Consider the following 15,668-nt stretch of genomic DNA (forward strand, 5'->3'; position numbering starts at 1 on the left):
AATTCAGAGCAACAAGAGACAAAATGGCACTACAGTGTCCATTCTGCCTTAGCTGAGGTTTGAACACACAACCTTCAACAGTGAGAACCATCCTCTAACTCATTGAGCTAATTGGCCAGAGGTGAAACTGGTGTGTGGCTTCATAAATGGACAGCTGTCAACAGTTGTCAAGGCAGATTTCAAATAGCTGTGAAAATGTAAAAAATTCTGTTATCAAGACAAAAAAATCTCATAATACATACTGCATATTGACAGCATAGAAATGTTGGTTATTTGTTTTTTAACAATAAGTGTTTTGCTTCATAAGATTAAATCTAATGTTTAAAATGCCACTCTTACAATGACTCGAATTGTTCCCATGAGAGCAGAATTCAAAAGTTTTTCAAAAATTCAGTTTATGAGATCTCTTCTTTGAACCGACACCTTATTGTGGTGGAGGGGTTTGAGCACCCGAATGATCCAAGGAGCTAGGTTGTCGGGGACTGAACGCCCCTGGTAGGGTCTCCCAGGGCAAACTGGTCCTAGGTGACGGAGACTAAGAGCGGTTCTACAGCCCCCTATGAAGAACGTAATACCCAGTGATGCCCGGATCGGCGTCACCGGGGCCCCGCCATGGAGCCAAACCTGGGGTTGGGCCTCGCAGGCAAATGTCTGGTGTTCGGGTCTCTGCCCACGGGACCCGGCCGGGCGCAGCCCGAAGGAGCGACGTGGGCCTTCCAGTCGGCTCACCACCCGCAGGAAGGACCATGAGGGGTCGGTGCTTGTGCTCTGGGTGGCAGCCGTGGGCGGGGGCCCTGACGACCCAATCCCCGGGCAACGACTCTGGCTTTAGGGACATGGAACGTCACCTCGCTGGGGGAGAAAGAGCCTGAGCTCGTGCGGGAGGTTGAGAGGTACCGGCTAGAGATAGTCGGGCTCACCTCCACACAGCCTGGGCTCTGGAACCAACTCCTTGAGAGAGGTTGGACTCTCTTCCACTCTGGAGTTGCCCATGGTGAGAGGCGGCGAGCTGGTGTGGGCTTGCTCACAGCTCCCCAGCTCAGCCGCCATGTGTTGGAGTTCTCCCCACTTAACGAGAATGTCGCTTCCCTGCACCTCCGGGTCGGGGACAGGTCTCTCACTGTTGTCTCGGCCTACGGGCCGAACAGCAGTGCAGAGTACCGGCCTTCCTGGAGGCCCTGGGCCGTAGGCAGCGACAGTGCTACCTGGAGGGGTGTGATCTGAACCTGAGTGGTGCTTTGTTATTGGACTTATGTGCCACAGTTTGTCCACCAAGTTCAAGCTTGTTGACGCGGCCGTCCGAAGCTGTGGTTGTAAGGTCTCTGGTGCTTGCCGTGGTGGCAATCCCCAAACCTGGTGGTGGACACCAGAAGTAAGGGATGCCGTCAAGCTGAAGAAGGAGTCCTACGGAGCCTGGATGGCTTGGGGGACCCCCGAGGCAGCTGACGGGTACCGGCAGGCCAAGCGGACGGCAGCTCGGGTGGTCGCAGAAGCAAAAACTCGGGTCTGGGAAAAGTTCGGGAAGGCCATGGAGGAGGACTACCCAACCAGTCCACATGTGTTTTGTGGACATGGAGAAGGGTTTCGACCGTGTCCCTCGTGGCATTCTGTGGGAGGTGCTCCGGGAGACGGTATGCTACGGGCTGTACGGTCCCTGTACGACCGGAGCAGAAGCTTGGTTCGCATTGCCGGCTGTAAGTCAGACCTGTTCCTAGTGCATGTTGGACTCCGGCAGGGCTGCCCTTTGTCACTGGTTCTGTTCATTATCTTTATGGACAGAATTTCCCAGGACCCCTGCTGGAGTGACTATGGTTTGTTTGTAAGGAATTTTCAAAGTTTTTAAATTTAATCGCCGATTGTGCCTCCCCCCATGAAGAATATTGACATTTCCTTGGAACTGAGTAAATCTAGCATGGGACTGGACCTTTGTGCAAAGTTTGGTGTTTTCATGTATGGTAAGTAGGATTTCGTAGGAAGAAGAATTCGCAGAAGAAATTGACAAAGAGAGCAAATAGAGATGTGACATGCAACAGAGATGTGTGAGGCAGGAATGGAACCTATGACCTCTATGTGTTAACCACTCAGCCACAGAAAGCCTAGAATCAAAAGAATTCAAAGGTGGTTGAATGACAGCTAAAGTCTCGTGAATCCAGTAGAGGGCAGGGCAGGACAAGAAATGACAGACACACAATGTCTGAACACCAAAAGAGCGGCAGAGACAAAGAACAGCTCATGAATGATTTCCAATCAATGTTTGAGTGCATTTCAATCTCAGAGGAGCGGTGTAAACAAGAAGCATGTTAACACAAAACAAGAGAGAAAGACAAAGAGGTAAAGAGAATACTGGGGGAATGATGCACTAACAAGGTTGCTGTGGTTTGAACCTGTGACCTTGGAGTTACTAAGCCTACACACTGACCACTGAGGCACAGAGACCATAAAATAAACAGAGTTGTACACTGTCATGAATCAAAGATGCTTGAATGATAGCTGAGAGCCCAGCTCAATGGGAGAAAATAAGCCAGACCAAGTAAGTAGAGGACTTCTGTGTGAGGTGACTATTTGGAAATTTAAATAAAGTATGATGCACATTACAGTGAGTTATAAACTGGAGGCCCATCTTCCCATCTGCTCTGCTCTGAAAACATTTTTACCCTCCCTGACTGCATTTAAAAAATATTTTCAATTATTCTCCAATTCTCTGTGCTTTTTTGACCACACTTGGACCAAGAGGACAAGCGTTGCTACAACTGTGGACACAATCATGATTGTAGAGCAGGGGTCGGCAACCCTAGGCACGCGTGCCACGGTTGGCACGCCGCGGCATAATAGTGCTCCTCAGACGCAATACACACTCATGAAACTTGTTGAAATTGGTCAGAAAAGCTCATGTGCTTTGAAAGGCTATTTATCAATAATGGTAGAAGATGTGAAAAAGCTGTATAGAAGTTCAACGGTTTAAAAGTTTGTGAACATGTTATGAGTTTAATGAAGCCTGTAGGTGAAAGTATGTGGAAGCAGTTGAGGTTCAAAGTAGGAGCAACAGTTTAGGAGTTTGAGGATGCATTTCAATGCATTTCCTATGGCACAAAAAACTCCCAGAAAAACTTGATTATTTGTAAAAGTATAGAGAGTATTAAAAATTGGAATAATGGCAATAATGTCCAGAAGAAGCTGCACAATTTGTTATATGAATTGTTGACGTAGCACAGAGTATGTAGGACTAGCTAGACTGCAAAAAAAGGGCAGAAGGTGTTAAAATAATAAAATGGTGAAGAAAAGAATAAGAAAATGGTCGACACGAAGCACAACAGTATGCTTTCAGCATCCACACCAACAAGAACCTGACGAGTGAGTGAAGGTCTGGAGAGGAGGAGACAGGTGAGGAGACAGGTGCTGCTGACCTCTCTTGAAGTCGAGCAGGAACCAGCGGTAACAGAAGTAGAAGTGAGTGTAATCTCCGTTCTGCTGCATCAACTCAAACAGCTCAGAGTCCAGGATCTGACAGAGAGAGAGAGAGAGAGAGAGAGAGAGCATGGCTGTTAGAGGGGGTCACACACACACACACACACACACACACACACACACACACACACACACACACACTCTGAGGGTTGACTGTCACCTGGATCAGTGACCTCATGTTGGCGAAGTGTGTGTCCATGGCTCCACCGTTAGGGAAGTTCTGACTCATCCTCTTCATCAGCTGAGTGAAGCAGCTGTAGGCCAGACACTCTGACACACACACACACACACACACACACACACACACACACACACACACACACACACACACACACACACACACACACACACACACACAGTAATCTATTAATACAATTAATAAATGAATGTGACGTAAATATGAAGTCTGATGCATTTGATTTGTTCATTTTGTTTGTGTTTGTTTGTGGTGTAACAGCTGTGACTCTGTCCTCACCATCGTCCAGGATCACCATGAGCGGAGCGAGCAGGTCGCACATTCCCTGAACGTAGCCTATCTCCAGGTGCTCCCACACATAGCTGCAACACACACACACACACACACAACCTCTATTTATCCGCTTATAATTAATCATCAATCAATAATTATTCACTAGGTTACTTTAGATGCACAGATGAACAGACAGCATCAAATGGAGACTCAAACATGCAGCCAGAAGTTTATTTACTTCAAGCAAGCCGACATGTTTGTAAAACTAGATCTGATTCAAAGTCTGGCTTGAATATCAACTTGACTTGCTTGAAGTAAATAAACTTCTGGCTGCATGTTTGAGTCTCCTTCTGACGCTGTCTGTGGCTTTGAGGGATGGAAACAGCCTAAACAGCAGAACTTCAATCCGCTCCCATTCATCGCTGCTGTGGCGACGCAGGGACAGACCATAACTACCGCAAAACAGGAGACATTAAACTGAAAACCTTCAGATTCTTTCTTTTAGACCTAAAATGTTAGGAACATACAGCCCCGAGGTGAATTTGCCCGGAATGTCCCTTTAAGACTTGAAGTGGTTCCTCCTACACCTGACGTCGCTGCGTCTCACCTGCACATGATGTTGCGGAGCTTCTCCAGGTTGGCGGTGGTGAAGTAGTAGTAGTTGCGGTCGCAGCGCTGCACGTCCTTGTCGATCCTGTGGAGGTTCAGGGCCACGGTGTCCAGCAGCTCGATCTGTTCATACAGAAACAGGAAACGTGGCACAGACAGATCAAGACCTAAACTACACCTTTACAGAGGACGTATGGGACTCGCTGCTGGACCGGATACACTCCTCTTCTATGTGCTCTCGTCACGCACTTCTGCAATTCAAAGTAGTGCATCATATCCACATTTCCGAAACCAAACTAGCGCGAATGTATCCTGATGTCGACCCTACATGTGATAAACGTAACGCACATCCTTCACTCCATCACATCACTCCTTCTTTAAGTACCATAACTTTTGGTCATCGGTCTTCCATGCATTATCAGAAACCTTTCATCACCAAATTGAACCGAATCCCTTGACTGGTATTTTTGGCATTGCTCCAGATTTGGACTTACCTAAAGCTATGCTCAACTTTCTGGCTTTTGCCTCATTACTAGCTCGACAAACTATTTCACTTAAGCGGAGGGACTCAGCACCTCCTCCCTACTCACTGGCTCAGAGACATGATATCCTGTATGAATCTAGAGAAGATTAGATACACTATTCGGGTATCAGAGAAAAGATTCTACAATATATGGCGCCCCTTCTTGGTGAGAAACCTTCGACAATAGTAGCCCCCCCTTCCCTTCCTTTTTTTTCTTCCTCCCTTTCTTTCTAAGTATGGTTATTAATCATTTTTACGACTTTTATTCGGTCTATTCACATTTTTTTTCTATGTCTATTTATTTATTTATTTATTTTTCTCAGTGGCTGTATGAGTATGTCCATGTTCGTTTTTTTGGACAAGGGTTATGTTGTGTCGTGGGTGGATGTTGGACAAAAAATCAAAAATGATCTTCCTGTGTAGTGATTGTTTTGTACATGCTTTGTCAATAATAAAAAGACCATTGAAAGAAACATCATCAGACTTTAAACGGACCAGGGTTCGTCCCAGTCCCAAAAAACACTTCCTGTGTCTGTGCGATGGACAGTTGTTGCTAGGTAACCCAGGTGACCGAGCCTTCAGCCCTGTACGTACTGTGTAGGAGGACAGCGACGGGGACGTCCCCTCGGTGGACGCGGCGGTGGTGACCAGCTTGTCCAGCTGGCTGCACAGCCGGTCCTCGCTCAGAGAGTCCTTCCCCTCGCCGGCCCCCTCCTCCTCCGTGCTCTGGCCGTCGTCGATGCTGGACAGGATCTGGGAGTGGGCCGAGGTCACCGAGTAGTTCCTGGAGGAGGGCAGGCCCGAGTCGGGGGAGTCGAACTCCACCAGGGGGCGCTCCTCCTGGGGCAGGGCGGGCGCCGGCACCAGCGTGGTCATGGTGGGGGTGCTGTCCTCTCCGCTGGGCGTCTCCTGGCTCCCTGCATCCGGCTCATCCACCGACATGAACACCTGAGGACCACGGGGCAACACCAGACTGATGAGCCTCATGAGCCTCATGAGCACAGACTGATGACAACTGATGATATTAACGATATTAATGATTAGGGACGGGAAGCTGTCACATCTGAATCCATACTGGTATCTGGGAACCGGTACCGATAAACAATGGAACCTATTTTCTGTACCTTTTGTGTGTATGTGTAGTAATTAAAGTTATTTTGTCAAAAAAATAATAGTCAAAATTCAGAATTCAGGAACTCCTCAGCTTTTATAGTATTTTATGTTTTATGGTTGAGAAATAATTTTCAAATAATTGAATAGTCATTCAATTAAAAAAATTTGAATAGCCCTACCCTATTTTCTGCCCCAGTCAAAACAGATTACATGTGTGTTTGGGTACAAAATGGTTTTAGTTTTTCTCCCATACCGTCTCAACACAGAGTCTGCTGGTTCCTGCCTCTGACCTTTATCAACCCTCAAGTATCATTCTGTACCGGTCAATGGTCAGATTTACATACTTTTTTTGAAGACACTTAGTTTTGCTGATTTTTTGACCTCCTCATCTAGGTCATTCCACTGTCTAACACCCGTGACCGACATAGTAAAGGATTTTAACGTAGTTTGTACCTTTCTTTGCCTGAAAATCATGTTCCCTCTCAGATTGTGTCTCTTCTCTCTGTCTAGGAATAATATTTGCAGTTTGTGCGGGAGGCTTTTGTTGGCAGCCTTGTACATCATTTGTACTGTGCGATAGTTTATTAAGTCATATAGTTTGAGTATTTTTGATTTGATAAATAAGTGATTTGTGTGTGCCCTATAGTTGGCATAATGTAAGATTCTTAAAGCTCTTTTTTGGAGTATTAACAAGGGATGTGTGCTGCCTTTATATGTGTGTCCCCACACCTCTGTACAGTATTGTAGGTGTGGAGAGATTAGTGCGCAACACAACAGATAAAGTGCAAGATAGTCGCTCATCTCTCCCTTACACTTTAATGAGTTCCTGTTCTCAGGGAGTGATGAAGTCGGAGCCTTGACGCCAAAATTAAAACGCATAATGAAGCTGCAATAAACATTTTTAATCTTGAGTTGTCTGACTGAACTATATTTTCCATTTCATTCTCATTACAGTGTCAGACTGTATCCACTCTCTCTGACGCACGACACGAGAAGAGAAGGTGCGTTCAGGAACCGACATGTGGAACCGTTTGACTTGAAATTCAGTTGGTACCAAAAATACCAAATTTGGTACCCATCCCTATTAATGATCATTATTAGTTTTAATGTGTGTGTGTGTGTGTGTGTGTGTGTGTGTGTGTGTGTGTGTGTGTGTGTGTGTACCTCGTTGCTGAGTGTGGAGTCTCTGTGCACCAGCCTCAGCACGTGGCTGTCGATGCTGCTGCCTGACGACAGCTTGGCAAAGATGGCCGACTGCATCTCCTTCTCCCTCTGCTTGACGATGACCTCACAGGCCTTCCACTCCCGCATCACCTGCTGGTAGCGCTCGCTGATCTTCACATCGATCTGGGCCGACACACACCTGTCACAACTCTGTGTGTCCATGTGTGTGTGTGTGTGTGTGTGTGTGTGTGTGTGTGTGTGTGTGTATGTGTGTGTGTGTGTGTGTGTGAGTGTGTGCTGCACCTGGCTCATGTCCTTTTTGCCCATCCCAAATTTGTAGTGTCCCAACAGGAAAGGCCACACCTCCTTCCTGATGTCATGCTGCACGCCGCCATAGTACACCAATCTGAGCAGCTCCAGCTCCTTGTAGTTCTACACACACACGCACACACACACACACACACACACACACACACACACACACACACACACACACAGGAGGAGGAACAGAGTTAATCAAACTTCACATCCTTTTTCCACCAAACTGGTTCCAGTGCTGGTTCAGAGCCAGAGACCTGACTTAGCACCTCCTCATCTCCGGCTTCTAGAGGGAAATTCATGCAAAACCACTGATGCGTGTTGCCTTCAGGGACAGTTTTTCATCAACAGTCTCTGCATTTCCCTCTAAAACAACTCTGTGTGGTAACGTTGTGTTATTATCTCATAGCGTGGTGAATGTGCAGGTCACAACTTGTCCACCAGAGCGTTGTGTTGTGCGTTGTTGGATTGTGTATTTGATGAGTTTGATGAGGGAAACCAAGAAATCCCATAATGAGCCTCCGTAGCGTAGCTCTGAGCAGCTCACGGCTCTACTCCGCCGTTCTAAAAACAGCTTGCACCAACAAATAAAGGTAACCAACCTACTGCTATGACTATAGGGATTATGACAATGGGCCAATTTGCCAAAATGTTGGACTATCCCTTTAAGTTAATCACTAATTAGATTGACCACATCAATGCTAAGGGGTTGAACCATTTAAGAACTTGTACCAGGTTCTGTTTGGTGGAAAAGGGGCGACTGACATCATCATCAAACTAATTTCTTCATTTGTGGCCTCATGTTTTATTCCAGATGTTTCTCATCACTGTATTATTGATCTAATATTGATTAGGTGGTGAAGAAGAGGAGGAAGAGGAGAAAGAGGAGGAGGAGGAGAAGAAAGAGGAAGAGGAGGAGTTGTCCCACCTTCCAGTCCTTCTGGTACTTGCTCCACACTTCTCTGCTCAGGCCTCCTGCCGCCTCGCTGGGTTTGTCTGGAGGAACGATGTTGTGATTGACCAGAGCCGACAGGTGAGTCCTCACGGTGGACAGGTGTCGACAGTAGGCCAGCCCTGACGCACACACACACACACACACGTTGTGGTAGCTGTTAGTTTCTAAGTTTATCTGTTAAAGTTGTGTTTTCATTTGTTTCGTCTGGTTAAAGTTCATTAACAAACCTCTGTCAGTGTAATAACATCACAAGCTAATTAACACCAGTCTTTAATAACACGTGTGCATCGTGTTGCTTCATTTACATCTCATATATTATTCAGGACTTTATGATTTATGATGCAGTCTCACTGTAATTTAACTTTAATAGATTTTAAATGAAGCAGCAGAGCAGCAGCAGTTTGAAGGAGACGTGATGTGAACTGCTGCTCCACATACACAAACATCTATTACAGTCAAATCTGATTAATAATCAATAATTGTCATTGATTTACCCAGTTTACTTATTGTGTGTGTGTGTGTGTCCTTACATCCATAGAAGGCTCTAGAGACGATCTGCCGCTTCATGTTCTGACACAGCATCTTCAGAGGGATACTGGGGGTGGGGAGAGAGAAACAGTGATTATCACCATGGCAACCACCGACATGGCTGCTCCTCTCATTCTTGTTCATACTCCGCAAGAAGAAAGAAATTTGTTTGTTTTCTCGAGGTGGCAAGTACAAGAACAACGTTCGTTCTGGCGTTCAGGCCATTTCATACTTCAGGAGTTCCTCGCCCATTGCAGTAGGCTACACGTCACACGCACTAAGGGAATCCCTGTGGGAATCTAACTGTAACCACGACAACAACAGCAACAACAATGGTGGAGATGCCAATTTTTTTGTTGATTGAGGAGGATTTACTGATATTGTGTGCGATTTCAGAGGAGATGGAAAGTGTCCCACCTCTCAATATGACAGAGTTGAGCAGGGTGAGTTTAGTGTCTCGGTGCAACAGATGTAGCCTCGTAAACCAGCCTCTCCCTGTGAAATGCATTTCATTTCATTTCATTTCTCAGGGAGAGTCTGGCCTCATTCCCCCTGTAAGCGTATGGGATGGGCGGGAGCTGGGCGGGAGTAGTAGTATTAGCGTTGACAGACAACCCCATTCAGCCAATCAGCAAGCTGGTATATCAAAATTTTGCCGAATCCAGTTGGAAGAACAGCGAAAACGTCTTTTCCTTCAAGAAACTCAACAAGCGCCGACTCTTGCTCTTGTTTAACTGCTGTAATGGTGTTTCAGTAAGACCTTCCCTTGTTGCTGTTTTTAGGCTGCTACTGATAGATAATGTAGCTCCGCCATGTTCGTTGTGGTAAGAGTCATGCAGTGTAGTGACGTTATCATCCATCGATCACAGAAATCTGAGCGGCGACGCTGGTTGGCTCGGTCTTCTGAGGGTTTCAGGCCATGAATGAGGCCAGACTCTCTCCCTGTGAAATGAAATGAAATGAAATGCATTTCCGGGAGAGGCTGGTTTCCGAGGCTACAACAGATGCAGGAGATTGACGACGAGAAGCACTTCTCCTATTTCATCACACAATAGTTGTCGGACACCATACGAGAAAAAAGTTCTGCATCCCAGCTGATGTGTCAGGAACAAGCTGCAAGAACAATATTACGTCATTTTTTTCTGGCAGCCCTGGGATGCGAGAACAAATTTCTTTCTTCTTGCGGAGTATGAACAAGTCTTGACTCAGCTGCTTCTAACCTGAGTTCATAGCAGATAACAGTAGCTACAGCTAACAGGAGTAAGCTGGGCTGTTAGCTATGCACTGTACTGTTATCTGGATTGTTATCTAGATTGATCTTGTTGTTTCAGCTCTAAATATTTTTTTAAATACTAAAGTAACATTTAGTTTCTCATATCCTGAGACAGATCTTTGTGATGACGCCTGGTTTCTATTGTTTCCACATGATAAAGCGCACTGATCCCAGACCAGCAGACAGCAGCTCACTGTGACACGAGCAGGTTTTTACAGTTGCGTACGTGTGAATGTCGGCCGGGTCGTGGATGCAGGTGCAGCCGGCCGGGTAGTCGAAGGACACGTTGCCGCCGGCCGTGGTGCACGACTGGCACAGGGACTCGTGAGCGGACACGTCGGCCTGTTGCCATGACGACGGGCTCCCTCCGAACCCCTGCATCTCCATCATTTCCCCGTGGTCTAAACCGGAGAGAGGGAGGGATGGAGGGAGGGTGAGGAGAGGAGAGGAGAGGAGAGGAGACAGAGAGAAGAGAGGAGGTCTCAGTGCTGCCAGACGACATGGACGATGCTGTTTTCAATGTGTTTGTTAAAGTCACTGCTTCGTTTCTGCTTCTTCACGTCTTACATATTATATGACACAGGTCCCTCAGCTCAACCGTTAATACATCTCTGCATGTATTGCTCCTTATGTTATGTATGACATCAAGAGATGAGGTGATGACACGCATGTTACATGTGAGAGCTGGATGAAAAGAAAAGAAACAAACAAACGAACGAAAGAATAAAAAAAGAACGAGTGTAGAGAGGAAATCAAAAGTGGAGGAGGGGAGTGGAGGGGGAAGGTTTAGGAAGCAGAGCCGGTGCTGTGGCAGCGACAGGCAGAGAGGATGCAGGGAGGCCATGCTGGATCAGTTCATTCAGAGAGGAGAGAGAAGGAGAAGAGCAGAGAGGAGGAGGGAGGAAGAGGAGAAGAACAGCAGAGAGGAGGAGGAGGAGGAGGAGGAGGAAGGCTGACGCTCAGGCCGTGCAGGATGCAATAAGCCAGAACAAGACGGAAAAACACCAACAGAAACACCTCAGAAACAAATGGACACACACACAGATACACACGGGGGGAGGAAAAATCATATAAAAACGACATTAAATAAAATGCTCTTCACCTTAATTCTTCAGGTTGGAGCTGATGACCTGTCATAAATATGAAGCTGCGCTGTGGTTGTTCAATAACCCCCCCTCCCAAAAAAAACAAAACAAATGAACAGAAATAAATAAATAAATAAAAAGTGAAAAACAGGAGGTGCTGGAGCGGGGGCTCCTCATTAGGCCCCGCCCCACCCTCGTTACTTTAGCACTACGTGTGATCGGCAGTGTTTTTGGGCTCACACCTTAGGACTCCACGTCTCTACTACTGCGGAACCCCACAGGACCATAATGAGAAGGAGGGGGAGGAGGGGGGAGGAGGAGGGGAGGGGGTGGGGGTGGGGTTAGTGAAGAATTACAGTGAACAGCATCGCAGCAAACGACTGCACAAACAGAGGAGAAACAACCGAGGAAGTCAGAGAAGAGAGAAGAGAGGAGGAGACGGGGGGAGAGCAGGATTTCTCCCATCACAGATAAACACAGAGTCGATCCTCAGGAAACAATGAACGGTGGCGTCTTTCCCATGCAAACAGGGTCAAGCACGGAGCAAGTGAGAAATGAAAGGGCGAAGAAGAAGAAGAAGGAGGAAAACAGAATCAAGTCAAATCAAAGAAGTGCAAAAAACAAATAAATAAACAAGAAAAACCAACAACACTAAGCAAATTATCGAAGCGATTCTGGGCTCGACAGCGTCAGAGTCGTCATGCTTCAACAGCCGGACGCTGCCACAGTGCTAAGGCAAGTCAGCGCTGCACTGCAAGTCCCAGAATGCAAAGCGGCCAGGCTGAGAGGCCCCGGGTGAGGAGACCTGGGGAGGTTTGAGTCTGTGGTGGTGGTGGTGGTGAAACCATGGTGAGTGAAACCAAACAGGAAGTGTGTGGGCAGCACCTCCCCCCTCCTCCTCCCACAGACAGGAAGTCGCTGCGCTGCTGGAGGAAGACGGACCGACGGACGACTGATTGGCTGTCAGTGCTACAGCTGAGGTCATGTGACACAGGACGGTGTGGTGATGGAGATGCTGTCGCTGTGTGTAGCATGAAGAGTGTTTCACATCGTGTAAAATGTGACATGTACCTGAACATGTACATCAAACAAAATACATAAATAGACATATAGCTGCAGTATGTCAGTTAAAACTTATAGTATGTTGTAATTACATTGTAATGTAAGTAATTATACGCATTCCCCACTGCACTCGACATTAGCATTTGTTTGGAGCTAAACGTTAGCATCCAGGTTTGGCTAATCAGAAACTTTAAATAGTTTGTCCGGAGCAGAATGCTGCTAAAACGTTAGCAAATCAGCACTTTAGTCTTTGATAGCGCAATGTAGCGTAAAAAACTAAACAAAAACAAAAATGTGTAGATAAAATGTTATGCTAAACAATAGCATCCAGTGGGTTTTGACCACCGCTTCACTTTAAAACAACAAATTGGAGGAAATCTATTTAAAGGGATATTCCGGTGTAAGTTTAACCCATGGACTAACGCACTGTGAGACCAAGTAGACCCCCCCCTCCCTCCCACTTCCAGAGGATTGTTTTCTCCCCCCGGGATGACGACGGAGGTTGGCCGGCCGAGCAGCTCTGCAGACCGGCTGCTGTCTCTGTGATGTCGCGGTCGCTGCGGAGCTTCACTTCTCCGAAAAACATCGGAGCAAACTTCTAAACAGCCGTCGTTTGGATAAACTGGCCGTATATTTGGGATCTAAACAGTTACTTTCTCTCATAAAAACATATTAAAACTTAATAAAGTTACATAATAACAGGGCTAGAGGGGGAAATAAAACAGCTTTTCACCTGTTTTACAGCTACCGCTACCGGGTGCCACGAAATGCATTCTGGGAAACTTATATACTGCATACTGCGGTGTGAACGGTGTCGGTCTGCTGAAGTAGCAGACTGAAACCCACATTCAGTATGCAGTATACAGTACATACTAACGCAGTCTGTAGTACTCAGTACGGTATTATGTGGTTTCGATAACAGCCACCCACTCTCCTCCAGCCTGGTGCTAGTTGCAGTTACTGAGTCTGACGGTGCGTTAGACCATGGGTTAAACTCATGACGGAATATACCTTTAAAGAGGCAGGTAAAACACCACATCTTTCGGCTAACGTTTGTTTATCGTTATCGCTCTGACCTTCCCCATGTCCCTGTTCTGGGCAGACAGCACACACACAGGCAGACAGCAGAGCAGGTGGAGGTGAGATCAGAGGGGTGGAGGGAGGAGGAGGAGGAGGAGGAGGAGGAGGAGGAGGCGTCTGAAGCTGGGGAAGGTCTCGGGGTGGGGGAGGAGGTGGGGAGTGTTAAGGTGATAAAAACCTTTCATGACATTAGGGTCTGTGAGGTTCCGCGAGCAGATCATTGAGATCATAGCATGGAGTCTATCTTCCTCTTCCTCGTCGTCGTCCAGCGACGGAGCGCGGCTGCCCGTGGTGTGGTGGTAGTTTATGGTGACTGCTCGCACCAGTGGGACAACAGAGAACACAGTTAGAGCACGCACACACCGCGGCCACACAGGTGCATCATGGGTACCGGTCACGCCATATGGCACACACTGCACCGCACCATATACTACGCACCTAGGGCTGGGTATCAATCAAACATTTTTGATGCCGGTACCGATACCGATACCGATACCGATACCTTCACTTCGATACCGGTTCCTGAACTATACTTTTTTCGATACCAATTTTATAATATCAGTTCTAAAAAATTGAAAATTACATTACACATCACGGTACAAATCTTGAGCTGTATTTTTCTGTTCCAACCAGCAGCTTTTCTAAGACTCAACAGGTAGATCACCCTGGCTACTACATTGCACTCACTTTATTTAGATGAATTTTGCAACCTGAAAATATTACTTTAAACGGCTTTCATACATCATTTTTGTAGTTGACACATTAAGGTTTTTTTTTTTTAAATAGGCTTTCTGATTTGTTGAGGAAAATGCAAAAAGTGTTAGAACTGTCCCTGGTCTCAGGTAGGCCTATTTAAAAAAAATTAAAAATAAATGGTGACTATGGCCGTGTTGTGATCCTCCAGAACACAGAGATGTCCAGTCCACCCCTGTGTACAGCTACATTTGAGCTTTAGCATGTTGTGAACAGAGGCAACGCTGCTCCGACGTCTGCTCCCTCTGTGCGCGTCGCGGAGCCACTCAGAGAGGCAGCCTCTCGGGAATTACATCAAACACAACGAAATACCGGAGCATTCTGTGCAAAGCGCCAGTCAATTTAAGCACATGAAAAACAATGAAAACCGGACGTTTTCATGAATTTATATTAAAAAAAATTAAAAAAACCCGGACGCCCCGGACAGGACAAAAAAAGAGGACGTTCACCCATATGCATGATGCAATCACATAATGTTACAGCCGATCACCGACAGCATCATCAGATCTTGATCACGTGATTCACCTCTCCGTACCGAAACTTGGCACAGAAAGACGAGGCATGTTCTGATACTCGGTACTAATGAAGCATTTCGGTCGGTGCCACGAAAGAACCGAAGTTCGGTACCCAGCCCTACACCACACCACCCCATACACAACACCGCACCATACACCACACCACACACCACACCTGCACTTTGTAAATACATCATAGACACACAGCACTGGTGACAGGTGTGTGTTTGTGTGTATGTGTGTGAGAGAGAGAGAGGGACAGATGTGTGTATCAGGTGTGTGTGTGTGTGTGTGACTCACTGGCGTCGTAGCGGTATCCTGGGTAAACGATGCGGAACACGTAGTCGGCAGCCGTCTGCTCCTCGCCGTTCCGGTCCTGGTCGATGAGCCGCGCGGCGCTGCTCCTCTTCCTCAGCTTAGGGAAGACCTTACCCTGCAGGACACACACACACACCGTCAGTCTGTCTGTGTAATAACCCTTTCCCCCTGGCCAAAAAAACCATTTAATGCCGCTAACAATCGGCTTTTGGTGGCAGTGGGAAAGGCGCACCGACGCGGGTCAACGCGGGTCAAACGACTCGGCAAGCGATGCAGGTTAAAATCGCCTTTAATCGGCTCGGCTCCAATCGGCTGCAGTGGGATCGTCAGACCCGGGTCAACCCGCTAATTTACGTGATGACGCGGAGCGTAACGTGACGCCACGTCATCGCGCCAGTCTCATATCACCAAAACAAAGCTCTGCTCTCATTCGAGACT

At 47.0% G+C, this 15,668-nt stretch overlaps 2 protein-coding genes across 3 annotated transcripts in view; one reads left to right on the forward strand and one right to left on the reverse strand.

Moving 5' to 3' along the window:
* Positions 1 to 15,668, forward strand: part of LOC146975212 (protein NLRC3-like) — a 347,620-nt gene that overhangs the window by 232,816 nt on the left and 99,136 nt on the right. The window lies entirely within an intron of this gene.
* LOC146975225 (small G protein signaling modulator 2-like) overlaps positions 1 to 15,668 on the reverse strand; it is a 55,358-nt gene that overhangs the window by 734 nt on the left and 38,956 nt on the right. The window contains exons 11-22 of one of the 2 annotated variants that reach the window (XM_085794716.1): positions 15,213 to 15,345; positions 13,823 to 13,957; positions 10,644 to 10,818; positions 9,147 to 9,211; positions 8,590 to 8,735; positions 7,647 to 7,775; positions 7,344 to 7,526; positions 5,661 to 6,014; positions 4,542 to 4,666; positions 3,941 to 4,023; positions 3,626 to 3,735; positions 3,405 to 3,501 (exon numbers count right to left, since the gene is read on the reverse strand). In XM_085794716.1, the coding sequence (XP_085650842.1) occupies positions 3,405 to 3,501; positions 3,626 to 3,735; positions 3,941 to 4,023; positions 4,542 to 4,666; positions 5,661 to 6,014; positions 7,344 to 7,526; positions 7,647 to 7,775; positions 8,590 to 8,735; positions 9,147 to 9,211; positions 10,644 to 10,818; positions 13,823 to 13,957; positions 15,213 to 15,345 (1,735 nt within the window). The remainder of the gene's footprint in view (positions 1 to 3,404; positions 3,502 to 3,625; positions 3,736 to 3,940; positions 4,024 to 4,541; positions 4,667 to 5,660; positions 6,015 to 7,343; positions 7,527 to 7,646; positions 7,776 to 8,589; positions 8,736 to 9,146; positions 9,212 to 10,643; positions 10,819 to 13,822; positions 13,958 to 15,212; positions 15,346 to 15,668) is intronic. The other variant, XM_085794717.1, reaches the window with a different exon arrangement.

This window comes from Trachurus japonicus, chromosome 13 (genome assembly GCF_045865225.1).
Source record: "Trachurus japonicus isolate A0001 chromosome 13, Traja_1.0".
Classification (NCBI taxonomy): Eukaryota; Metazoa; Chordata; class Actinopteri; order Carangiformes; family Carangidae; genus Trachurus; species Trachurus japonicus.